This window comes from Pseudophryne corroboree, chromosome 4, assembly GCF_028390025.1.
Source record: "Pseudophryne corroboree isolate aPseCor3 chromosome 4, aPseCor3.hap2, whole genome shotgun sequence".
In the NCBI taxonomy this organism is placed as follows: domain Eukaryota; kingdom Metazoa; phylum Chordata; class Amphibia; order Anura; family Myobatrachidae; genus Pseudophryne; species Pseudophryne corroboree.
Window position 1 is genome coordinate 934,137,648 of NC_086447.1, and position 27,312 is coordinate 934,164,959.

General features: G+C 48.2%; 1 protein-coding gene across 1 annotated transcript in view; it reads right to left on the reverse strand.

Annotated features, from left to right (window-relative positions):
- The window catches only part of USH2A (usherin), a 1,656,840-nt gene that overhangs the window by 713,201 nt on the left and 916,327 nt on the right, over positions 1–27,312 (reverse strand). Inside the window, exons 34-35 of the mRNA XM_063919430.1 lie at positions 23,224–23,371; positions 1,835–1,986 (exon numbers count right to left, since the gene is read on the reverse strand). Coding sequence (XP_063775500.1) covers positions 1,835–1,986; positions 23,224–23,371 — 300 coding nt within the window. The remainder of the gene's footprint in view (positions 1–1,834; positions 1,987–23,223; positions 23,372–27,312) is intronic.

Sequence of the window (27,312 nt, forward strand, 5' to 3'; positions counted from 1 at the left end):
TCATTCACCTTGGGGGGAATGATATGGGTCGAGTCAAAGGCATCGACCTTATCCTGAGTATCAAGGCGGACTTGGTAGCGTTGCGAGCATCCTGGCCTCATGTGACAGTGGTATGGTCTGACATAGTGCCCCGTTTTCACTGGCGGGGTGCTGTTCGTTTTTCAGCAATTGAGAAAGCTCGGAAGAAGGTTAATTCTGCGGTGTCAGTGTACGTGCGGGCGATAGGTGGTTTGGTTGTTAGACACCCGCTTCTGGTTCTTTGTAATTCGCAGTTTTATAGGGAGGACGGTGTTCACCTTTCCCCTGCGGGTATTGGTGTGTTTTTGGAGAGTATTTTTCGAGTTTTGTCGGGTTGAGTTTTCCTTTTGTGTTGGTTGGATGGCGGTCTGCGGTTTTTTTTAAAAACCTTGTTGTGGCGGAAAGTCGCTACCAGCCAGCGGTCAAAGTTACATGAGTGGTCATTGTGGGGCACCCCCTTTTGATTGAACAGCGAGTGTGTCCTCCCCTTGCGGGTGGACTACGGATGTTCCCGTGCGGTTTCGTCCAAGGCTCTGCTAGAGTAAAGGGTGTGAGTCCTGCACAGTACGGTTTATGTTTTAGGAGGCGGTTGTGAGTCCCCTCCTAGTTTTATTGGTTTATTATAGTTGACTGGTGCTGGTGAGTTGGTAGCGCCTTTTCTCGCCATCCTCCAATATTTAGTTTAAAATACAGGTCATCAAACAATAAATACCAGTTTTGACCTTTTAAATTTAGCTGTTGGTGTCAGTGTGGTTATTTCATAGTGCTAAGCTAGCTAAGTTATAAATGTAAGTGTGTCAGAATAAAGTTATGGGTGACTTAAGTTGTATCATATTGCTACACACTGTACACTGTAGCAATAATTTCCAAGAAGCCAATGACCACAGCTGTGCCCAGTCTGCCATATTGTTTTCGTCTTTTTAATAATAATGTAAACAATTTGCTCGATGTCTATGCGCCAATTCTGAGGTGGGGGCAAATCCATAAAATGAGTAACTTTGTATCAGGAATAAACCATGCTGCATTGCAAGGGATGCAAATACTGTACATTTATTATTTCTGCATGCAGGGTAAATACCGGCTGCCTTTGCATGTAGCCTACAGATGCCGGGTCGCTGTATTATTGTGCAGCAAATAGGTTTGAGCATGGACACGTCCCTCCCTAATCTAGTTCCACCGCCCCACCCCCCGCATACAGTGCAGAATGGTTTTGCCAAACTTCAAAGAATTTTGCGTTTGTTTGCTTTGCGCTCTCCGAATAAGCTCCTACTGTATATATTTATCAAAGTTAGTGTGGTCTAGACTTCTATACAGATATGGTACCATGCAGCAAGCACCTTCTGGATGCTTTTTTTAAAAATTTCCTAAACTGTCCTGAAACCTCTGCAAGGTTCACATGATTTTAACTTGCAGAATGAGCAACATTTCACAAATAGTTTGACTTTCAATTAATTCACAACTCCTTAATTAATGGTTCAAGTAGAAATTGTTTACAATATGTTAAGAACATAAAAAGTTGTTTATAATTTACATTTGTTCCGTTTCCTTTTTATCCTTTAAAATCTTGAATTGGAACAACCACCTTTATTTTTATGTTCCATTCCTGAGCTTTTCTGGCCATGCTGAACCATTCCCCCCCGGTATATACTGTATATGCCTCCTCTACCCTCATATCTGTATATATTTTGGGTGCGTTTCTAATGTTTTTATTTTAGTAATACACTTTATAAAATAATCTTCAGAATAAAGTAGACATTTCCCTATAGAATCTTCATTTAGAATAACTCCCAGAACTGGTTACTCTGCAATTTCTTACCTTTTCACCTAAGGCGCAGCCCTTTGCAGTACAAGCCTGCAGCCTGAAGGAATGCTTACTCCCGGGAGCCAGACCATCCACAAAATAACTCAGATGTGAAGAATTCTGCATTAAGATTCCGTCCATGTACAGCCCATACCATTTTATAATGCCTACAACAAGAACGTTTCAATTAAATCCTGTCATTAAGCCAATACAGTCACAGAAATAACTAATATCAATACAACAAATTAAAGGCCTCATTCAGCATCAATTGCAAATGAGAATAATCGTGCAATGAGCAATTACACAACCAAACACAAAACCGTGAGCATGAGCCAAGTCTGGTTTCTGTGAGCGTACGTACAGATGGAGCCTTCCTTACCTCTGCCTGCTTGATCGCAGGCGTGCGCTCCCGATGTGACTAGGCGATCCGTCCTCCTAGTCACGCCGGGAGTGCACAGAGACGCTTCCCATTGTAAGTGTCTCTGTCTGGGTGCACGCGCCCGCCTGGACGGAGACGCTCTCCATTCAAGTGAATCACAGCGTTCAGGTGTGCCCAGACGGGCGCGCCTAGTCACAGACAGAGCCACGACTAGCGTACATCTGTAGGTATCTGTGAACACAATAGCGATCGCATTTAGCAACAATAAAAAGGAGTGGCGGAGGCATGTCAGTGGGATGGGCCCGCAATTTCTGTGATGCGGGGTTTGTAGTGTGTGTAGTGTGTGTGTAGTGTGTGTAGTATGGGCGTTGCAATCACAATATATGTCAAACAAATCGCAGAAATTGCAAACGCTTCAACAGCACAGACTGAGTATCCAGAGAGCGATGGCTGCAGCAAAAGTTCCAATGGTCAGGCTAATAATTGCAGACTCACAGGCAGCTGACAGTGTCACAGAGACGCAGGGGATGCTGTTAGTGTGCTGCTAATTACAGAGACGCAGGGGATGCTGTTAGTGTGCTGCTAAATACAGTGACGCAGGGGATGCTGTTAGTGTACGGCTGTCTAATTACAGTGATGCAGGGAATGCTGTTAGTGTACGGCTGTCTAATTACAGTGATGCAGGGGATGCTGTTAGTATATGGCTGTCTAATTACAGTGATGCAGGTAATGCTGTCAGTGTGCTGCTAATTACAGAGACGCAGGGGATGCTGTTAGTGTACTGCTAATTACAGTGAGGCAGGGAATGCTATTAGTGTACGGCTGTCTAATTACAGTGATGCAGGGAATGCTGTTAGTTTATGGCTGTCTAATTACAGTGATGCAGGGAATGCTGTTAGTGTACGGCTGTCTAATTACAGTGATGCAGGGAATGCTGTTAGTATATGGCTGTCTAATTACAGTGATGGAGGGAATGCTGTTAGTGTGCTGCTCTCTAATTACAGTGATGCAGGGAATGCTGTAAGTGTGCTGCTGTCTAATTACAGTGATGCAGGGAATGCTGTTAGTGTGCTGCTGTCTAATTACTGTGATGCAGGGGATGCTGTTAGTGTACAGCTGTCTAATTACAGTGATGCAGGGAATGCTGTTAGTATACGGCTGTCTAATAACAATGGTGCAGGGAATGCTGTTAGTATGCTGTTGTCTAATTACAGTGATGCAGGGGATGCTGTTAGTGTATGGCTGTCTAATTACAGTGATGCAGGGAATGCTGTTAGTGTGCTGCTGTATAATTACAATGGTGCAGGGAATGCTGTTAGTATGCTGTTGTCTAATTACAGTGATGCAGGGAATGATGTTAGCGTGCTGCTAATTACAGTGACGCAGGGGATGCTGTTAGTGTGCTGCTGTCTAATTACAGTGACGCAGGGGATGCTGTTAGTATGCTGCTGTCTAATTACAGTGATGCAGGGAATGCTGTTAGTGTACGGCTATCTAATTACAGTGACGCAGGGGAAGCTGTTAGTGCGCTGCTGTCTAATTACAGTGATGCAGGGAATGCTTTTAGTGTATGGCTGTCTAATTACAGTGACGCAGGGGATGCTGTTAGTGTGCTGCTGTCTAATTACAGTGATGCAGGGAATGCTGTTAGTGTAGTGCTAATTACAGTGATGCAGGGAATGCTGTTAGTGTGCTGCTGTCTAATTACAGTGATGCAGGGAATGCTGTTAGTGTAGTGCTAATTACACTGATGCAGGGAATGCTGTTAGTGTGCTGCTGTCTAATTACAGTGATGCAGGGGATGCTGTTAGTGTGCTGCTGTCTAATTACAGTGACGCAGGGGATGCTGTTAGTGTGCTGCTGTCTAATTACAGTGATGCAGGGAATGCTGTTAGTGTGCTGCTGTCTAATTGCAGTGACACAGGGGATGCTGTTAGTGTGCTGCTGTTTAATTACAGTGATGCAGGGAATGCTGTTAGTATGCTGCTGTCTAATTACAGTGATGCAGGGGATGCTGTTAGTGTACAGCTGTCTAATTACAGTGATGCAGGGAATGATGTTAGTGTACGGCTGTCTAATTACAGTGATGCAGGGAATGCTCTTAATGTACGGCTATCTAATTACAGTGATGCAGGGGAAGCTGTTAGTGTGCTGCTGTCTAATTACAGTAATGCAGGGAATGCTTTTAGTGTACGGCTGTCTAATTACAGTGACGCAGGGGATGCTGTTAGTGTGCTGCTGTCTAATTACAGTGATGCAGGGAATGCTGTTAGTGTACTGCTAATTACAGTGATGCAGGGAATGCTGTTAGTGTGCTGCTGTCTAATTACAGTGATACAGGTAATGCTGTTAGTGTGCTGCTGTCTAATTACAGTGACGCAGGGGATGCTGTTAGTGTGCTGCTGTCTAATTATGGTGATGCAGGGAATGCTATTAGTGTGCTGCTGTCTAATTACGGTGATGCAGGGAATGCTGTTAGTGTGCTGCTGTCTAATTACAGTGATGCTGGGAATGCTGTTAGTGTGCTGCTGCCTGATTACAGTGATGCAGGTGATGCTGTTAGTGCGCTGCAGCCTGATTACAGTGATGCAGGGGATGCTGTTAGTGTGCTGCTACCTGATTACAGTGATGCAGGGAATGCTGTTAGTGTACGGCTGCCTGATTACAGTGATGCAGGGAATGCTGTTAGTGTACGGCTGCCTGATTACAGTGATGCAGGGAATGCTGTTAGTGCGCTGCTGTCTAAGTACAGTGATGTAGGGAATGCTGTTAGTGTGCTGCTGTCTAATTACAGTGACGCAGGGGATGCTGTTAGTGTGCTGCTGTCTAATAACAGTGACGCAGGGGATGCTGTTAGTGTGCTGTCTAATTACAGTGATGCAGGGGATGCTGTTAGTGTGTTGCTGTCTAATTACAGTGATGCAGGGGATGCTGTTAGTGTGCTGCTGTCTAATTACAGTGATGCAGGGAATGCTGATAGTGTACGGCTGTCTAATTACAGTGACGCAGGGAATGCTGTTAGTATATGGCTGTCTAATTACAGTGATGAAGGGGGTGCTGTTAGTGCGCTGTTTAATTACAGTGATACAGGGAATGCTCTTAGTGTGCTGCTGTCTAATTGCAGTGATGCAGGGGATGCTGTTAGTGTGCTGCTGTCTAATTACAGTGACGCAGGGGATGCTGTTAGTGTGCTGTCTAATTACAGTGATGCAGGGGATGCTGTTAGTGTGGTGCTGTCTAATTACAGTGATGCAGGGGTTGCTGTTAGTGTGCTGCTGTCTAATTACAGTGATGCAGGGAATGCTGTTAGTGTGCTGCTGTCTCAATACAGTGACACAGGGGATGCTGTTAGTGTGCTGCTATCTAATTACAGTGATGAAGGGGATGCTGTTAGTGCGCTGTTTAATTACCGTGATGCAGGGGATGCTGTTAGTGTGCTGCTGTCTAATTACAGTGATGCAGGGGATGCTGTTAGTGCACTGCTGTCTAATTACAGTGATGCAGGGGATGCTGTTGGTGCGCTGCTGTCTAATTACAGTGATGCAGGGAATGCTGTTAGTATGCTGCTGTCTAATTACAGTGATGCAGGGGATGCTGTTAGTGTGCTGCTGTCTAATTACAGTGATGCAGGGAATGCTGTTAGTGTGCTGCTGTCTAATTATGGTGACGCAGGGAATTCTGTTAGTGTGCTGCTGTCTAATTACAGTGATGCAGGGAATGCTGTTAGTGTGCTGCTGTCTAATTACAGTGATGCAGGGAATGCTGTTAGTGTGCTGCTGCCTAATTACAGTGATGCAGTGGATGCTGTTAGTGTGCTGCTGTCTAATTACAGTGATGCAGGGAATGCTGTTAGTGTGCTGCTGTCTAATTACAGTGACGCAGGGGATGCTGTTAGTGTGCTGCTGTCTAATTACAGTGATGCAGGGCATGCTGTTAGTGTGCTGCTGTCTAATTACAGTGATGCAGGGGATGCTGTTAGTGCACTGCTCTCTAATTACAGTGATGCAGGGGATGCTGTTGGTGTGTTATTGTCTAATCACAGTGATGCAGGGAATTCTGTTAGTATGCTGCTGTCTAATTACAGTGATGCAGGGGATGCTGTTAGTGTACAGCTGTCTAATTACAGTGATGCAGGGAATGCTTTTAGTGTACGGCTGTCTAATTACAGTGATGCAGGGAATGCTGTTAGTGTGCTGCTGCCTAATTACAGTGATGCAGGGAATGCTGTTAGTGTGCTGCTGTCTAATTTTGGTGATGCAGGGAATGCTGTTAGTGTGATGCTGTCTAATTACAGTGATGCAGGGAATGCTGTTAGTGTGCTGCTGTCTAATTACAGTGATGCAGGGAATGCTGTTAGTGTGCTGCTGCCTATTTACAGTGATGCAATGAATGCTGTTAGTGTGCTGCTGTCTAATTACAGTGACGCAGGGGATGTTGTTAGTGTGCCGCTGTCTAATTATGGTGATGCATGGAATGCTGTTAGTGTGCTGCTGTCTAATTATGGTGATGCAGGGGATGCTGATAGTGCGCTGCTGCCTGATTACAGTGATGCAGGGAATGCTGTTAGTGCGCTGCTGCCTGATTACAGTGATGCAGAGAATGCTGTTAGTGTGCTGCTGCCTGATTATAGTGATGCAGGGAACGCTGTTAGTGTGCTGCTGTCTGATTACAGTGATGCAGGTAATGCTGTTAGTGTTCTGCTACCTGATTACAGTGATGCAGGGAATGCTGTTAGTGTGCTGCTACCTGATTACAGTGATGCAGGGAATGCTGTTAGTGCGCTGCTGCCTGATTACAGTGATGCAGGGAATGCTGTTAGTGCGCTGCTGCCTGATTACAGTGATGCAGGGAATGCTGGTAGTGCACTGTAGCCTAATTACAGTGATGCAGAGAATGCTGTTAGTGCACTGCTGCCTGATTACAGTGATGCAGGGAATGCTGTTAGTGTGCTGCTGCCTGATTACAGTGATGCAGGGAATGCTGTTTGTGTGCTGCTGCCTGATTACAGTGATGCAGGGAATGCTGTTAGTGTGCTGCTGCCTGATTACAGTGATGCAATGAATGCTGTTAGTGTGCTGCTGTCTAATTACAGTGACGCAGGTGATGTTGTTAGTGTGCCGCTGTCTAATTATGGTAATGCATGGAATGCTGTTAGTGTGCTGCTGTCTAATTACGGTGATGCAGGGGATGCTGATAGTGCACTGCTGCCTGATTACAGTGATGCAGGGAATGCTGTTAGTGTGCTGCTGCCTGATTACAGTGATGCAGGGAATGCTGTTAGTGCGCTGCTGCCTGATTACAGTGATGCAGGGAATGCTGTTAGTGTGCTGTTGCCTGATTACAGTGATGCAGGGAATGCTGTTAGTGCGCTGCTGCCTGATTACAGTGATGCAGAGAATGCTGTTAGTGTGCTGCTGCCTGATTACAGTGATGCAGGGAATGCTGTTAGTATGCTGCTACCTGATTACAGTGATGCAGGGAATGCTCTTAGTGTGCTGCTACCTGATTACAGTGATGCAGGGAATGCTATTAGTGCGCTGCTGCCTAATTACATTGATGCAGAGAATGCTGTTAGTGCACTGCTGCCTGATTACAGTGATGCAGGGAATGCTGTTAGTGCGCTGCTGCCTGATTACAGTGATGCAGGGAATGCTGTTAGTGCGCTGCTGCCTAATTACAGTGATGCAGAGAATGCTGTTAGTGCACTGCTGCCTGATTACAGTGATGCAGGGAATGCTGTTAGTGCACTGCTGCCTGATTACTGTGATGCAGGGAATGCTGTTAGTGCGCTGCTGCCTAATTACAGTGATGCAGAGAATGCTGTTAGTGCACTGCTGCCTGATTACAGTGATGCAGGGAATGCTGTTAGTGCGCTGCTGCCTGATTACAGTGATGCAGGGAATGCTGTTAGTGCGCTGCTGCCTGATTACAGTGATGCAGGGAATGCTGTTAGTGCGCTGCTGCCTGATTACAGTGATGCAGGGAATGCTGTTAGTGCGCTGCTGCCTAATTACAGTGATGCAGAGAATGCTGTTAGTGCACTGCTGCCTGATTACAGTGATGCAGGGAATGCTGTTAGTGCGCTGCTGCCTGATTACAGTGATGCAGGGAATGCTGTTAGTGCACTGCTGCCTGATTACAGTGATGCAGGGAATGCTGTTAGTGCGCTGCTGCCTAATTACATTGATGCAGAGAATGCTGTTAGTGCACTGCTGCCTGATTACAGTGATGCAGGGAATGCTGTTAGTGCACTGCTGCCTGATTACAGTGATGCAGAGAATGCTGTTAGTGCACTGCTGCCTGATTACAGTGATGCAGGGAATGCTGTTAGTGCGCTGCTGCCTGATTACAGTGATGCAGGGAATGCTGTTAGTGCACTGCTGCCTGATTACAGTGATGCAGGGAATGCTGTTAGTGCGCTGCTGCCTGATTACACAAAATAGCTTTTTTAGGTCTACAAAATAACACTTTACTTTAGGTATGTACAGTATGTTGCCATGTGTATATGCATTTTAGCACAGTGTTGTGCATAACTTATTACTATTGTAGGCAACACATTACTGTAACATGTTACATGTATGTATGTATGTATGTATGTATGTATGTATGTATTGTTTTACACCATGACCCTTAATGCCGGCCTAACATTACTCTGACAGAACAGAACAAGAAACAAACCATCCAGTTCTGTGCTGATAGCGATGTATAAGAGCTGCGTTTAGTCTCGGAATTTTGAGTGAATGTGCGCAATATTTACAGCTCCGCGTGCAATGGGAGTGGGCTAGATTCGCGAGGGGGTTGTATAATTGCAGATGATATTATGGGTTTGGCTACAGGTCTTCACAGATTTGCGATCGCAATCAGTGTGCGTTCATTCGCTGTTGCAATCTGTGCTAAATGAAGCCTGGAGACGGGATAAAGAAGTGATAAGTGCAAGGTGATAACACACCAGCCAATCAGACCCTATCTGTCATTTTTCAAATCCGTTATGATTGGCTGGTGTGTTATCACTGCTTTATCGCTTCTTTATACCGTTTCGGGTTAGTACATCTGCCCCTCTTTGTTAAATTTCAATACAGTCTCAATTTAATTTAAGTCTCTGCAACTATCGCAACAAAATATTAACATTTCTACCGCTCAACCATAACTTTTTTCTCATGCATTGCTGGCCAAGCGTATACATCTCAGGGGCTGTACGGGCCGCCCTGTAACCATCAAAAGGGGCACACATTAATTCATTACCTTTAATCTCATAGATATATATAAAAAAAATGTCCTCAAAACAAAAGAGACATCTCTTCTGACATATCAGCACATGTCTGTAACAAACAAATCTGATAATAAGTCTGGAAGGAGCTGGGGGTCACAGGTGATCTGCTAACATGTGTCCATTGGCCATCATTCCGAGTCGTTCGCTCGGTAATTTTCTTCGCATCGCAGCGTTTTTCTGCTTAGTACGCATGCGCAATGTTCGCACTGCGACTGCGCCAAGTAATTTTGCTATGAAGATAGTTTTTTTACTCACGGCTTTTTCTTCGCTCCGGCGATCGTAGTGTGATTGACAGGAAATGGGTGTTACTGGGCGGAAACACGGCGTTTTATGGGCGTGTGGATAAAAACGCTACCGTTTCCGGAAAAAACGCGGGAGTGGCTGGAGAAACGGAGGAGTGTCTGGGCGAACGCTGGGTGTGTTTATGACGTCAAACCAGGAACGACAAGCACTGACCTGAACGCAGATGCCGAGTAAGTCTGAAGCTACTCTGAAACTGCTAAGTAGTTTGTAATCGCAATATTGCGAATACATCGTTAGCAATTTTAAGAAGCTAAGATTCACTCCCAGTAGGCGGCGGCTTAGCGTGTGTAACTCTGCTAAAATCGCCTTGCGAGCGAACAACTCGGAATGAGGGCCATTGCCAATAAAGACAACTTTTAGCAAAATTGCAGGTGCCCCTCCATGTGACTTAGAAATGGCAGACGGTCGCACATGGTAGCTGCAGGCAATGGTAGTGTACGCAGAATGGACGCCTCACTAGTATAAGAGAAAATGGTAAGCACGCTGTAAGCGCATAGAGATATATTCTACATACTGTTTCTATACTGCCCCCTGAGCGTTTCTATACTGCCCAAACAAACAAATAGCAGCGCTGATAAACTTGCTAATACATACGGATTGAGTGAAAAATATTCAATTTAATATAGACGGCAATCATTAGCCTATTAAAACTAGCACATGCTGACTGCACAAAAGTCATAGGATAAGGATTGAGTGAACAGGTGCAGAACGTTTGGTCATCAATACTGGTATAAATACCAGACCAGCTCAGCTATACAGTTATCCTCTGAAAAAGCTGTAGCTTGTACAGCGAAACGCGTCAGGAACTGTCATCCTTGGGTCATCACTTGCCAAATTTATTGCCCATATCCGGACCAGAACTGGACTTCCACCCTTGCAGATAAAATAAGGAAAGATTTCTTTACATCCTACAACTTCCAACCTAAGGAAAAGGACACCGCAAAGCATTGAGGAATCCGCTTGGACACTTACAAACAAACTACCAAGGGACTTCACCTCTAGCGGTATTGGTAAAGTTGGATGGTAGACTGCGCAGTCAGTCTCTCTTTCTATGCATTATACATCTGCTTATCCAGTTCATTAAATAGGAACGGACTGTTTATTAGAGGCAATTATAATTGAGACCCATTTTAATTATTTTTATGAGTTGTGTATGTTGGTTTTAATAGGCTAATGATTGCCGTCTATATTAAATTGAATATTTTTCACTCAATCCGTATGTATTAGCAAGTTTATCAGCGCTGCTATTTGTTTGTTTGTGTTTTGATTTAATTGGGTGTGACTACCCCACTATAATTAGCAGCAGCATTAGAGGTGCAGCAACCTTAAGCGCCCGATCTATTACCTGTTGGTATACAATTTTTTGCACGTTTCTATACTGCCCCCTGAGCGTTTCTATACTGCCCCCTATATGGCAAATCCAGCAGCGGCCAGACAATGCAACCTGCGTCTCCAGGTGATTCATGTGACAGCATCACAGAGTATTTACTAAATTGCGCTTGTTTTCAGCCTGATTGTGAATGCATAGACCAGGCCCCCATTATTATCCCGAGCACCCTATACATTCACAGAGCAATGATCCAGGGCCCTCGTTAACTTTGATCAAAAACACAAACCCTTTTAGCCATTGAATAAAACAGTAATCCGGACGCAGATAATTTCTCTTCCAGCAGAATGCATGTGCGTACTTCAATGCTGCTCAAGGGCACACGGGTTATATCAGTCAAAGCAACCTTACCGTATATTTGGGAAACTTGGGCAGATTTTATTTCATAGCCTACTTTGTATGCGTATGATGGGATGGATTAGGACAAGGACACGCAGGATATATGGCAGCCATTCACAGCCTCATATGCTAAAACTAAGAAAAATATCCATCTGCCTTTCAGTCTCCAAATTGCGTTTAGTTAAACAATGAAACCACCGACTTCCGCGAGTGTCCCTGGGAAACACACAGGACTTCCAGATTGGGAGGGCGTCTCGTAGGCGGACCAGCGACTTTTATGTTTTATATTTCTGTATATGTTGCGACATCACAGTTGATCCTGGTGTATATTTCAGTATAATATTCACTTACATGTTCATATTAACCTGGGGGCATGTGTAATAGGGTCCGCCGAGTTTGCCTGACATGTGGGATGAGGGCCGATCTTGGAAGATTTTTTTTTTAATGGTTCTGCCTTGTAAATGATTGCCCCTTTAAAAAACATCTGAGAACGGCCGGCATCCAACACCTCATGCAAATTTAGACCCTATGACATATGCCCCCTGATTGGAGGACTGACATGATGAGAACATTTCTTCCCTCCCCTGTCACAGGGCTTGTAGTCAGTGTCCTCCTTTCCTCCTCTCCACCCTCCATTTACCCTCTCACCACCTCCAATTCCTCCTGCCGGACGCCTGCTCCTTCCTCTGCCATCTTATTTATCTATCCCTTCACTCTACCATTCAAACACGCCCTAGACCCCCCCATGCTCACGAAACCCTCCCTTGACCCTGCCTTTCTCTAATTACTCTAGTTCCTAGATTGAGATGTCTACAAGCACCGTTCCTGGTTCCTCACCCATTCCCTCCTTGTCCCATGCCATGTACACAGTCTTCACCAACACCCTCTTCCCTGCCAATTCCATGGACCTCTACTCTTTCCTTATCCTCATCAACCCCAGGGCTGCCTTCAGCACAGCCCAACTTCCTTCTCCTGCAAATCCTCCGTCGGCTTCCATGACACAACACTCTTGTGGTTCACCTCTTATTTGTCCAGTCACTCCTCCACTGCCCCTCCATCTTCCTCTATCTTCCACCTGCCTGATGCTCTTCAGCTCCTTCAGCCACCAATACACCAACCTGTGCATTGATCACACCCAACTCTACATCTCAGGCCCTGACCACTCACCCTCCGTCCTCTTCATATCAACAACAGCATGTCAGCCATTTGTTGTTGTATGTCCAAATGCTTCCTGAATCTGACTCCCCAATGTTCTAACACCCGCAGCTATCTCCCTTTCTGTTGGAAACACGTCTGTCTCCCAAGTCTGTTCTCTGGGTGCCATCTATGACTGTACCATTTCTGTGTCGTCATCCCCGTCCCCCCCACACATACACATTCAGTCCCTCACCCAATCTTGCCACTTTCACCTTGAAGACACTTTCTGGTTTTGGTCTTTACTCATCCTGGAAGCCTCTGTAACAAGCTCCTCTCTGTCCTACCACACTCTCCAATCCATCCTCACCTATCTCATCATATCACCTCCCCTGCCCCCTTCTGTTCAGGCCAATAGCTCCCTATATACTGAGTGATATTTAAATTCCTATCACTTATGTGCAATCCTATGAGGGTTAGTCAGGTTTGTTAGCAAACCCAAAGAGCACACTAATGGGCAAAGCCATGTGCAGTGCAGGTGGTGCAGATGTAACATGTGCAGAGAGAGTTAGATTTGGGTGGGTTACAGTATATTGTTTCTGTGCAGGGAAAATACTGGCTGCTTTATTTTTACACTGCAATTTAGATTTCAGTTTGAACACATCCCACCCAAATCTAACTCTCTCTGCACATGTTACACCTGCCCCACCTGCAGTTCTTCACCTTGTACCACTGATGTGGGGTCAGGTTAGGCAGGAGAGGTACAGCTTTCCCTGACACTGTCCAGTAGACTCCAGAGTTATGACTACACTATAACAGTGATTGGAAAACGACAAAGAAGATATTTATAACTTACATCATCTTTGTATTATTCTGTATAATGCAATCATCTTTATTCTAATCATTTTTATAGTCCTACTTGTATTATTCTAATGATTTTTATGTCTGTTAATCTGACTGTGATACTAGCCGATGCCTCCCTAGCCACTGACCGCACTGCACGTCACTGCCTTGTACCCACGTGACCATGCTGTATGTTCTATATCTATGTACAGCGATATGGAGCTCTTGTGGATAATTAGAATCATTGAGAAATGCAGATGTAGACGTTGCCAGGCAGTGACTACAGACATGATAAAACATCTGGGATGCTTTAAAGGAAGGAGAGGGGGCACATGATACAAGCAAAGTATTACCATTAGTATGGGATGTACGGAGTGCACGTGCGCTGGTCTCCAGGAAAATGGCACCCGCACCTTGGGGGTCATTCCGAGTTGATCGCTAGCTGCCGTTGTTCACAGCGCAGAGATCAGGCTAAAAATCGGCATTTATTCGCATGCGTTTGCACCGCACTGCGCAGGTGCGTCGTACGGGTACAATGAGCATCTTGGGTTTGCACAGAGTGTAACGAACATTCCAGTCGCACGGCCGAACGCAGGAAGATTGACATGAAGTGGGCGTTTCTGGGTGGCAATTGACCGTTTTCAGGGAGTATTTGGAAAAACGCAGGCGTGGCAGAAAAAACGCAGGCGTGGCTGGGCGGGTGTGTGACGTCAAAAGCCGTCCCTCCTTTGTAAGAATCAACGCACGTGAAGAGTAACTACAGGGCTGGTCCTGTTTTGCACAAAAAGATTTTGCAGCCGCTCCGCTGCACAAGTAGTCGCACTTCTGCAAAGCTAAAATACACTCCCAGTGGGCGGCGGCATAGCGTTTGCACGGCTGCTAAAAACTGCTAGCGAGCGATCAACTCGGAATGACCCCCCTTGTTCCCGCTGGTATCTCTATTACACATGCAGAAATCACCGGGTAAATGGTCGTGCCAGCCATTTTCCCAGTGATTTAAGTCTGCAGCGCCGGCCACCACCGTGGGACTAGGTGCAGGGGCCCTGGTGCACCACACATTTTGCACCCAGTCTGGTTACGTCTACGGGTTATTTACTGTCAGGGCGGTTAGCCTGTGGAATTCCTTACCCCGGATGTGGTGATGGCAAAGTCACTAACAGACTCTTAATATGGATTGGGTGCCTTTGCCTCAAGAATTTGGACCTGTAGATGTGATTGGTAGAGGAGAATATGGCCGACACACCCATGGAACGTTTATCTTATGCGCTGTTGCCACCCATTACAGCCCATTGCGCCATTGCTGAGAAATTAGTTATTCTAGATCAGGGGTGGGGAACCTGCGGCCCTCCAGCGGTTGTTCAACTACACGTACCAGCATGCCCTGCTACAGTTTTGCTATTCGGCCATGCTAAAACTGTTGCAGGGCATGCTGGGATATGTAGTTCAACAACAGCTGGAGGGCCGCAGATTCCCCAGCCCTGTTCTAGAGCGCATGTGCAAATGTCTATACTACAAATTGCCAGATACGGCCGCATTCACGCTTGGATGAATGAAGCCCAATATGATCCCGCTTGGGTGAATGAAGCCCAATATGATCCCGCTTGGGTGAATGAAGCCCAATATGATCCCGCTTGGGTGAATGAAGCCCAATATGATCCCGCTTGGGTGAATGAAGCCCAATACGATCCCGCTTGGGTGAATGAAGCCCAATATGATCCCGCTTCCGAGCCCTAAGACTTTCCGTAGCACGCAGACGCTGTTGCGACTAATGACGAACACTGTACGCTGAGTATACTGTAGTCAGCAAATGTCTTACAGAAGAAGAATGAGATGTGTGACTCCTGGAAACTGCTAGAAAGGTTCCATCCAGCAAAGTGAGGTCTGAACAGGAGGCTGCTGCGCTGGGAGCCGGCGGCTGCTGCATTATTTAAGACGAATGTTAAGCTTCTTGCAAATGGAGTTTGTCACACTTCAGTCCTTGGAGACGCTGTTTTATAAGAACACGGACGTCTTTCAGCTCATTGCTTATCGCTACACAATAAAAGATTCACTGCTAAACTCCCGACATCTCACGCTGCTCAGTAACATCAAAGGCTTGATGCTCGCTCTCTGTATAACTGAGAACTGGCGCCATGTTTACAGTAAGGAACATTTATAGCGGCGAGGGGCCACAAAATCTTACAATGGAATTTATTTGCCCTCATGGCAGAGGTGGTCGTTTGGGGGACAGTATTAATGAGAATGTAGCCCCCTGTGTCATTACAGCGGTATCATCTGACATTCAGAATGACATGTTCCACAATAATGACATATATCAGCGGTTCTCTGGAAGACACGGAGAGATGTAAAACTTAATAAGGAGGATTACAATTGTAACCTACAGATATCTGTGCCTCGTGCCCCGGAGGAATTCAACATAAAGGTGCGCTGAGTGGATAAAACCATCTGCACAAATGTGCAATTTTATTACACTAAGTATCACACTTGTCTGTACTGCCCACCACTGCCCATTACCACCGCCCATTACCACTGCCCATTACCACCGCCCATTACCACTGCCCATTACCACCGCCCATTACCTCTGCCCATTACCACCGCCCATTACCACCGCCCATTACCTCCGCCCATTACCACTGCCCATTACCACCGCCCATTACCTCTACCCATTACCTCCGCCCATTACCACCGCCCATTACCACCGCCCATTACCACCGCCCATTACCTCCGCCCATTACTACTGCCCATTACCTCCGCCCATTACCTCTGCCCATTACCTCTGCCCATTACCTCTGCCCATTACCACTGCCCATTACCTCCGCCCATTACCACTGCCCATTATCTCCGCTCATTACCACTGCCCATTACCACTGCCCATTACCTCCGCCCATTACCACTGCCCATTACCACTGCCCATTACCACTGCCCATTAACTCCGCCCATTACCACTGCCCATTACCACTGCCCATTAACTCCGCCCATTACCACTGCCCATTACCTCTGCCCATTACCTCCGCCCATTACCACTGCCCATTACCACTGCCCATTACCTCCGCCCACCACTGCCCATTACCACTGCCCATTACCTCTGCCCATTACCACTGCCCATTACCTCCGCCCACCACTCCCCATTACCACTGCCCATTACCACTGCCCATTACCACTGCCCATTACCTCCACCCATTACCACTGCCCATTACCACTGCCCATTACCTCCACCCATTACCACTGCCCATTACCTCCACCCATTACCTCCACCCATTACCTCTGCCCATTACCTCTGCCTATTTCCTCTGCCTATTTCCTCTGCCCATTGCTTCTGCCCATTACCTCTGCCCATTACCTCTGCTGATTGCCTCTGCCCATTACCTCTGCTGATTGCCTCTGCCCATTACCACTGCTGATTGCCTCAGCCCATTACCTCTGCCCATTTCCTCTGCCCATTACCTCTGCTGATTGCCTCTGACAATTTCCTCTGCCCATTGTCTCTGCTGATTGCCTCTGCCCACCCCTGCTGATTGTCTCTGCCCATTTCCTCTGCCCATTGCCTCTGCCAATTTCCTCTGCCCATTATCTCTGCTGATTGCCTCTGCCCACCCCTGCTGATTGTCTCTGCCCATTGCCCCTGCCAATTTCCTCTGCCCATTATCTCTGCTGATTGCCTCTGCCCATTTCCTCTGCCTGTTTCCACTGCCCATTTCCTCTGCCCATTAACTCTGCTGATTGCCTCTGCCCATTACCTCTGCCCATTACCTCTGCTGATTGCCTCTGCCCATTACCTCTGCTGATTGCCTCTGCCCATTACCACTGCTGATTGCCTCAGCCCATTACCTCTGCCCATTTCCTCTGCCCATTACCTCTGCTGATTGCCTCTGACAATTTCCTCTGCCCATTGTCTCTGCTGATTGCCTCTGCCCACCCCTGCTGATTGTTTCTGCCCATTTCCTCTGCCCATTGCCTCTGCCAATTTCCTCTGCCCATTATCTCTGCTGATTGCCTCTGCCCACCCCTGCTGATTGTCTCTGCCCATTGCCCCTGCCAATTTCCTCTGCCCATTATCTCTGCTGATTGCCTCTGCCCATTTCCTCTGCCTGTTTCCACTGCCCATTTCCTCTGCCCATCACCACTGCCCATTTCCTCTGCCCATTAACTCTGCTGATTGCCTCTGCCCATTATCTCTGCTGATTGCCTCTGCCCACCCCTGCTGATTGTCTCTGTCGATTAACTCTGCCCATTGCCTCTGCCCACCCCTGCTGATTGTCTCTGCTGATTGTCTCTGTCCATTATCTCTGCCCACCCCTGCTGATTGTCTCTGCCCATTACCTCCGCCCATTACCTCTGCCCATTACCTCTGCCCATTACCACTGCCCATTACCTCTGCCCATTACCACTGCCCATTACCTCCGCCCATTACCACTGCCCATTACCACTGCCCATTACCTCCGCCCATTACCACTGCCCATTACCACTGCCCATTACCACTGCCCATTAACTCCGCCCATTACCACTGCCCATTACCTCCGCCCATTACCACTGCCCATTACCACTGCCCATTACCTCCGCCCACCACTGCCCATTACCACTGCCCATTACCACTGCCCATTACCACTGCCCATTACCTCTGCCCATTACCACTGCCCATTACCTCCGCCCACCACTCCCCATTACCACTGCCCATTACCTCCGCCCACCACTGCCCATTACCACTGCCCATTACCTCCACCCATTACCACTGCCCATTACCACTGCCCATTACCTCCGCCCATTACCACTGCCCATTACCTCCGCCCATTACCTCCACCCATTACCTCTGCCTATTTCCTCTGCCTATTTCCTCTGCCCATTGCTTCTGCCCATTGCCTCCGCCCATTACCTCCACCCATTACCTCTGCCCATTACCTCTGCCTATTTCCTCTGCCTATTTCCTCTGCCCATTGCTTCTGCCCATTGCCTCTGCCCATTACCTCTGCCCATTACCTCTGCCCATTACCACTGCTGATTGCCTCTGCCCATTACCACTGCTGATTGCCTCAGCCCATTACCTCTGCCCATTACCTCTGCTGATTGCCTCTGACAATTTCCTCTGCCCATTGTCTCTGCTGATTGCCTCTGCCCACCCCTGCTGATTGTCTCTGCCCATTTCCTCTGCCCATTGTCTCTGCTGATTGCTTCTGCCCACCCCTGCTGATTGTCTCTGCCCATTTCCTCTGCCCATTGTCTCTGCTGATTGCCTCTGCCCACCCCTGCTGATTGTCTCTGCCCATTGCCTCTGCCAATTTCCTCTGCCCATTATCTCTGCTGATTGCCTCTGCCCACCCCTGCTGATTGTCTCTGCCCATTGCCTCTGCCAATTTCCTCTGCCCATTATCTCTGCTGATTGCCTCTGCCCATTGCCTCTGCCAATTTCCTCTGCCCATTAACTCCGCCCATTACCACTGCCCATTTCCTCTGCCCATCACCACTGCCCATTTCCTCTGCCCATTACCTCTGCTGATTGCCTCTGCCCATTTCCTCTGCCTATTACCTCTGCTGATTGCCTCTGCCCACCCCTGCTGATTGTCTCTGTCGATTAACTCTGCCCATTGCCTCTGCCCACCCCTGCTGATTGTCTCTGTCCATTATCTCTGCCCACCCCTGCTGATTGTCTCTGCTGATTGTCTCTGTCCATTACCTCTGCCCATTGCTTCTGTCCATCAGCTTCCTGAACACTCAACACAACTCTCTGACATCATTAATAAACCTCGCTGAGCTTCTGAATACCGGCGAGCACTAATAATAATAATTTATTCAGATTCAGGGCCTAATTCAGAACTGGTCGCTGCAGGCTGAAGCCCTGTGCCCACACGCAGCATCCGCACTGCGCCCGCAACATGTGAGATGCGAAAACATCTAACTTGTGCGATCGCCTCTGCCTGATTGACATGCGGAGGCGGTTGCTGGGCAGTCTGGGGCGCATCGGCGGCGTTGGGATGGCGTTACTGCATCGTTGGGGGCAGGGGACGCAGTCCGGACAAAGCAGGCATGTCCAGACGTTTGCGGGGTGGCCTGCGGTGGCTGTGTGACATCACTCGCAGTCGCTGCGGCCAAAAAAAGGCAGAGAGCTACTTGGCAGGTGCAAAAGCATCGCCGCTGTGTGATGCTTTTGCACGTCTGCGAGGGGGGGGGGGGGGTGAGCATAGTGCCTGACATGCGGACTAGCTCTGTGCTGGGCGTCCCCCCCCCCCCCGCATGTCAGAGATTTTGATCGTAGATGCGCGGTTTTTTTGCACATCTACGATCAGCTCTGAATTAGGCCTTCAAACCACATTACAAAGGAGGCAGCCGAAAGGCAAGGTATATAATACAAGATACCCACAGAATCCTCAGTCCTCGGATTGTCCGTCCTACCCATGATAGTTCCAGGCACGGCCGCCATCTTGGGCATCTAGGTGACAATGGGTGGGATAAGCAATACTTGGAGACGTGTTACAAATCAGATGACTATAAAATACAGGGGGAGTGCAATGATGCAATCGCAGAGATACACCTCAGACATGACTGTCCCGATGCGGGAGTCTCCAGGAGGGGGCTTTTAAAATTTGCGGCGTATGGCTTAGACTAAGCTCCCCACCGGTGGTTTTACTGTCAGACATGACGCTCCTTGTGCAAAGGTCTGTACAGGGCCTGAGGCTGAGCTGGAAGCAAGTTACGCCAAAGCGTACGGATAGTGCAATGGTTAGCATTACTACCGCACAGCACTGAGGTCATGAGTTCCATTCCCACCATGGCTCTGTGTGGAGTTTGTATATTCTCCCCGTACTTGCGTGGGTTTCCTCCGGGTACTCCGGTCTCCTCCCACAATCCAAAAATATACTGGTAGGTTAGTTGTCTCCCAACAAAATTAACCCTAGTGTGAATGTGTGTGCGTGTACATGTGGTAGGGAATATTGGGGGTCATTCCGAGTTGTTCGCTCGCTAGCAGTTTTTAGCAGCCGTGCAAACGCTATGCCGCCGCCTACGGGGAGTGTATTTTCGCTTTGCAGAAGTGCGAATGCCTGTGCAGCAGAGCGCCTGCAAAAACATTTTGTGCAAAACAAGACCAGCCCTGTAGTTACTCTTCGTGTGCGTTGATTCTAACGATGGAGGGTTGGCTTTTGACATCACACACCCGCCCTGCGTTCGCCCAGCCACGCCTGCGTTTTCCCCGACACGCCTGCGTTTTTCCAAACACTCTCTGAAAACGGTCAGTTGACACCCAGAAACGCCCTCTTCCTGTCAATCTTCTTGCGGCCGACAGTGCGACTGAAAACGTCGCTAGAACCTGTGCAAAACCACAAAGCTCTTTGTACCCGTACGTCGCGCGTGCGCATTGCGGCCCATACGCATGCACAAATTAGCCGTTTTTTACACTGATTGCTACGCAGCGAACAACGGCAGCTAGCGATCAACTCGGAATGACCCCGGCCCATAGAGTGTAAGCTCCACTGGGGCAGGGACCGATGTGAATAGGCAAATAGTCTCTGTACAGCGCTGCGGAATATGTGTACGCTATATTAATAACTGGTAATAAATAAATAAATAAAGCATACTTGTAACTTGCATTAAGAAATCATTCCCAGTTTGCGTACTATGGGGGTCATTCCGAGTTGTTCGCTCATTATTTTTTTCCGCTACGGAGCGATTAGTCGCAAACTGCGCATTCGCAATGTTCGCAGTGCGTCTGTGCCAAGTAAATTAGCACAAAAGTTTGGTATTTTACTCACGGCCTAACAAAGTTTTTTCATCGTTCTGGTGATCGTAGTGTGATTGACAGGAAGTGGGTGTTTCTGGGCGGAAACTGGCCGTTTTCTGGGAGTGTGCAGAAAAACGCAGGCGTTTCAGGGAAAAACGCGGGAGTGGCTGGAGAAACGGGGGAGTGTCTGGGCGAACGCTGGGTGTGTTTGTGACGTCAAACCAGGAACGAAACTGACTGAACTGATCGCAGTGTAGGAGTAGGTCTGGAGCTACTCAGAAACTGCTAAGAAATTTCTATTCGCAATTCTACTAATCTTTCGTTCGCAATTCAAGATACACTCCCATAGGGCGGCGGCTTAGCGTGTGCAATGCTGCTAAAAGCAGCTAACGAGCGAACAACTCGGAATGAGGGCCTATGGCAGCAGCTGCACATTACACAATATGGGCGTAACGCAGATGCAGCTGGAGATGCTATCACTTCATTGGAAGGAGATGTGATAGCGCTGTACGGTGATGCAGCAAGAGGCGTCTATTACATGCAACGCCTCCTGCTGCAGTAGTGATCTGACCTGTGTCACATCGGATCACTGGACTCGCCACTCTGCGGCTTGTGGCACCCATGGGGACGGGCAAATCGCCCGTTGCAGAGGCCAGGAACTCTTGGTGCAACCTCAGAGATCCATGGCCTCTTCCCTCCCCATAAATGGTGGCAATCATTGATAGTCTACTGCCGTCCTGCTTCCTACACCGCAGGACCCGTTCGCGCAGAATACCGATAATCTGTAGTTTGCGCATCTGAATAGCCCCCAATGTCTGCATTTTACCGCCATCTCCATCATTTACGTAATCCTTTACTACATTATCAGTGCGGCTCTGCAGTGCGTTACAGGGCGGAGTCACCATGGTACAAGTCAGCTGTAGAACATCTTAGCCAGTCGCGTGGCAGGGCTCTGCAAAGACGCCTACCCGAAATAAGGACCCTGGACTCAGGAGATCAATATATAAGATATGAAGAAATGAGAATGAAGAAATTGGATTAAGAGGTCTATTTGGGGGAGTTTCTATTTCTAAAAAAAACTAAAACATAATTTCTGCTACATGGCACCCTTAGGATTTAATATAGGGGGCGCGGTCTGGCCAACACAGGCGTGGCCGGACCACTGGGGGGGGGGGGGGGGCGGGCCGCAGCGGCTGTGTGACGTCACACGCAGCCGCTGTGACCCAGGGCAGTGAAGAGGATCTCACGGACAGCTGCAGGAGCTGCGCTGGCTGGGAGTAACTCCTGGGATGCAAAAGCATTGCCGATGTGCGATGCTTTTTCACTTCTGCGCGGGGGGGGGGGGGGGGGGACTAGCTGACATGCGGGGCGGACTAGCCCTGTGCTGGACGTCCCCCCGCATGTATGAGTGCCTGATCGTAGCTGTGCTAAATTTAGCACATATACGATCAACTCGGAATGCCCCCCTGAGTCTGATGCAGCAAAGGATGGACTGGGGCTGGATGGCATCTTATTGTGCATGTGCGCACACGCCAAAAGGGGCGTGGTCACAGCTCACAGGTGCGTGCCACGAGTCACGGGGGCCTGGCCTCGTGGCACGCCCACATCTCACTATGCCGGGCGACCAAGCATGCCGTGGCGTGACACAGTAACGCAGAGCGTCTTTCTGTGTGCCTTTTTCAATCAAAATGCGTCTTATTTGCAAAATAATGCGAATACGACGCACAAGCAGCTTTTGCTTATTATAATTATATCCAACATGCCTATTTCATAAGCAGATACAGTCGCCGTCACACACAGAATATAGGAATGCCGCATATCATATTAATCACCAGTGTCTGCTTGTACGTCCTATTCACATAACGCTGCGAATAAGATGCCTTTTTGGCAAAAAAAGACACAAGACGCTAACAGAGTTGCGCAGGGTCTGGTGGCTCACTCACGCCGGACATTCGCCCGCTGCGCTGCGTATTGAGGCACTGTGTATGAGGACACATCTGTACGATACGAGGAAGAAGCTGTAGACAAAACTTCTTCATACCATTTGGGTGCTGCGGTTTGGACCAGGAGACATTGAAGGAATCAGGAGAATGTGAGTGAATCTTCGGAGTGTGGACACCACTCGGTGCACTTTCTTCTGTGGAAGCCTCAGTGCTGTCACTCATTACACATCCTCCTCCGGTACAGGCCTGAGAAGGAAAAGCAGAAATTGGTATTATCACATGAAATGCAGCTCAGGGTAGGTGACGTCAGGACTGTGAGCGGTGACAGAGTCGATATGGTAGGAATCTCACGCTCAGTGTCACCAGGAGGCTGGGACAGAATGAAGGCAGAGTAGGACCCTGGCCAGCAAGAAGCCAATCAGTGTAGACAGGCCAAGGTGACAAAGCCAGAGCAGGATATCAGACCGGCAAGGCATACTATCCAACACTCCAAGGGGGCGATGTTTCTAACATTAGAGAGAGATAAAGTTTAGAAGTTGCCCAACCTATCAGCTTCTGTTATTTTATATTCTGTGCTAGATAAATATAAGCTTAAAGCTGATTGGTTTCTTTGGCCAGCTCCCCAACTTTATCTCCCCCCAAGTTTTATAATAGGGATAGAATAAGCCTAACTATAACCTCGCCTGCACAGTCTCACCCTAACCTCTCCACCGCAGCCTAAACTTAACCTCCCCCTGCAGCCTAACCCTCCCTCTAGTGTCTAACCCAAACCTCCCCCATGGCTGCATAACCCTAACGCCCCCCCCCACACACACCAACCTAACTGTAACCCCTACAGCCTAACCCTAACCTCCCCCATGGCTGCATAACCCTAACGTCCCCCCCCACCAACCCGACTGTAACCCCACCACAACCTAACCCTAACCTTCCCCATGGCTGCATAACCCTAACACCCCCCCAACCTAACTGTAACCCTTCCACAACCTAACCCTAACCTCCCCCATGGCTGCATAACCATAACGCCCCCCCCCCCCCCCACCAACCTAACTAACCCCCCCACAACCTAACCCTAACCTCCCCCATGGCTGCATAACCCTAACGTCCCCCCTACCAACCCGACTGTAACCCCACCACAACCTAACCCTAACCTTCCCCATGGCTGCATAACCCTAACACCCCCCAACCTAACTGTAACCCTTCCACAACCTAACCCTAACCTCCCCCATGGCTGCATAACCATAATGCCCCCCCCCCCACCAACCTAACTGTAACCCCCCCACAACCTAACCCTAACCTCCCCCATGGCTGCATAACCCTAACGCCCCCCCCACCAACCTAACTGTAACCCCCCCACAACCTTACCCTAACCTCCCCCATGGCTGCATAACCCTAACCTTCCCCATGGCTGCATAACCCTAACGACCCCCCCCCTCAAACCTAACTGTAACCCCCTCACAACCTAACCCTAACCTTCCCCATGGCTGCATAACCCTAACGCCCGCCCACCAACCCAACTGTAACCCCCCACAACCTAACCCTAACCTCCCCTATGGCTGCATAACCCTAACACCCCCCCAACCTAACTGTAACCCCTCCACAACCTAACCCTAACCTCCCCCATGGCTGCATAACCCTAACGTCCCCCCCACCAACCCGACTGTAACCCCCTCACAACCTTACTCTAACCTCCCCCATGGCTGCATAACCCTAACGCTCACCCACCAACCCAACTGTAACCCCCTCACAACCTAACCCTAACCTCACCCATGGCTGCATAACCCTAACGCTCACCCATGGCTGCATAACCCTAACGCTCACCCATGGCTGCATAACCCTAACGCTCACCCACCAACCCAACTGTAACCCCCTCACAACCTAACCCTAACGCTCACCCATGGCTGCATAACCCTAACGCTCACCCACCAACCCAACTGTAACCCCCTCACAACCTAACCCTAACCTCACCCATGGCTGCATAACCCTAACGCTCACCCATGGCTGCATAACCCTAACGCTCACCCACCAACCCAACTGTAACCCCCTCACAACCTAACCCTAACGCTCACCCATGGCTGCATAACCCTAACGCTCACCCACCAACCCAACTGTAACCCCCTCACAACCTAACCCTAACCTCACCCATGGCTGCATAACCCTAACACTCACCCATGGCTGCATAACCCTAACGCTCACCCACCAACCCAACTGTAACCCCCTCACAACCTAACCCTAACGCTCACCCATGGCTGCATAACCTTAACGCCCGCCCACCAACCCAACTGTAACCCCCTCCACAACCTAACCCTAACTAGAGATGAGCGGGTTCGGTTTCTCTGAATCCGAACCCGCCAGAACTTCAAGGTTTTTTTCACGGATCCGAGCAGACTCGGATCCTCCCGCCTTGCTCGGTTAACGCTGTCGGATTCTCGCGAGACTCGGATTCTATATAAGGAGCCGCGCGTCGCCGCCATTTTCACACGTGCATTGAGATTGATAGGGAGAGGACGTGGCTGGCGTCCTCTCCATTTAGATTAGGGTTGAGAGAGAGAGAGAGAGATTGACCTGAGGCTGTGATACTGTAGAAGAGAGTGCAGAGTTTAGTGACTGACGACCACAGTGACCACCAGACAGTGCAGTTGTTTGTTTTATTTAATATATCCGTTCTCTGCCTGAAAAAAACGATACACACAGTGACTCAGTCACATACCATATCTGTGTGCACTGCTCAGCCCAGTGTGCTGCATCAATGTATATATATATCTGACTGTGCTCAGCTCACACAGCTTATAATTGTGGGGGAGACTGGGGAGCACTGCAGTGCCAGTTATAGGTTATAGCAGGAGCCAGGAGTACATAATATTATATTAAAATTAAACAGTGCACACTTTTGCTGCAGGAGTGCCACTGCCAGTGTGACTAGTGACCAGTGACCTGACCACCAGTATATATAATATTAGTAGTATACTATCTCTTTATCAACCAGTCTATATTAGCAGCAGACACAGTACAGTGCGGTAGTTCACGGCTGTGGCTACCTCTGTGTCGGCACTCGGCAGCCCGTCCATAATTGTATATACCACCTAACCGTGGTTTTTTTTTCTTTCTTTATAGTCATACTAGTTACGAGTATACTATCTCTTTATCAACCAGTCTATATTAGCAGCAGACACAGTACAGTGCGGTAGTTCACGGCTGTGGCTACCTCTGTGTCGGCACTCGGCAGCCCGTCCATAATTGTATATACCACCTAACCGTGGTTTTTTTTTCTTTCTTTATACATACATACTAGTTACGAGTATACTATCTCTTTATCAACCAGTCTATATTAGCAGCAGACACAGTACAGTGCGGTAGTTCACGGCTGTGGCTACCTCTGTGTCGGCACTCGGCAGCCCGTCCATAATTGTATATACCACCTAACCGTGGTTTTTTTTTCTTTCTTTATACATACATACTAGTTACGAGTATACTATCTCTTTATCAACCAGTCTATATATTAGCAGCAGACACAGTACAGTGCGGTAGTTCACGGCTGTGGCTACCTCTGTGTCGGCACTCGGCAGCCCGTCCATAATTGTATATACCACCTAACCGTGGTTTTTTTTTCTTTCTTTATACATACATACTAGTTACGAGTATACTATCTCTTTATCAACCAGTCTATATATTAGCAGCAGACACAGTACAGTGCGGTAGTTCACGGCTGTGGCTACCTCTGTGTCGGCACTCGGCAGCCCGTCCATAATTGTATATACCACCTAACCGTGGTTTTTTTTTCTTTCTTTATACATACATACTAGTTACGAGTATACTATCTCTTTATCAACCAGTCTATATATTAGCAGCAGACACAGTACAGTGCGGTAGTTCACGGCTGTGGCTACCTCTGTGTCGGCACTCGGCAGCCCGTCCATAATTGTATATACCACCTAACCGTGGTTTTTTTTTCTTTCTTTATAGTCATACTAGTTACGAGTATACTATCTCTTTATCAACCAGTCTATATTAGCAGCAGACACAGTACAGTGCGGTAGTTCACGGCTGTGGCTACCTCTGTGTCGGCACTCGGCAGCCCGTCCATAATTGTATATACCACCTAACCGTGGTTTTTTTTTCTTTCTTTATACATACATACTAGTTACGAGTATACTATCTCTTTATCAACCAGTCTATATATTAGCAGCAGA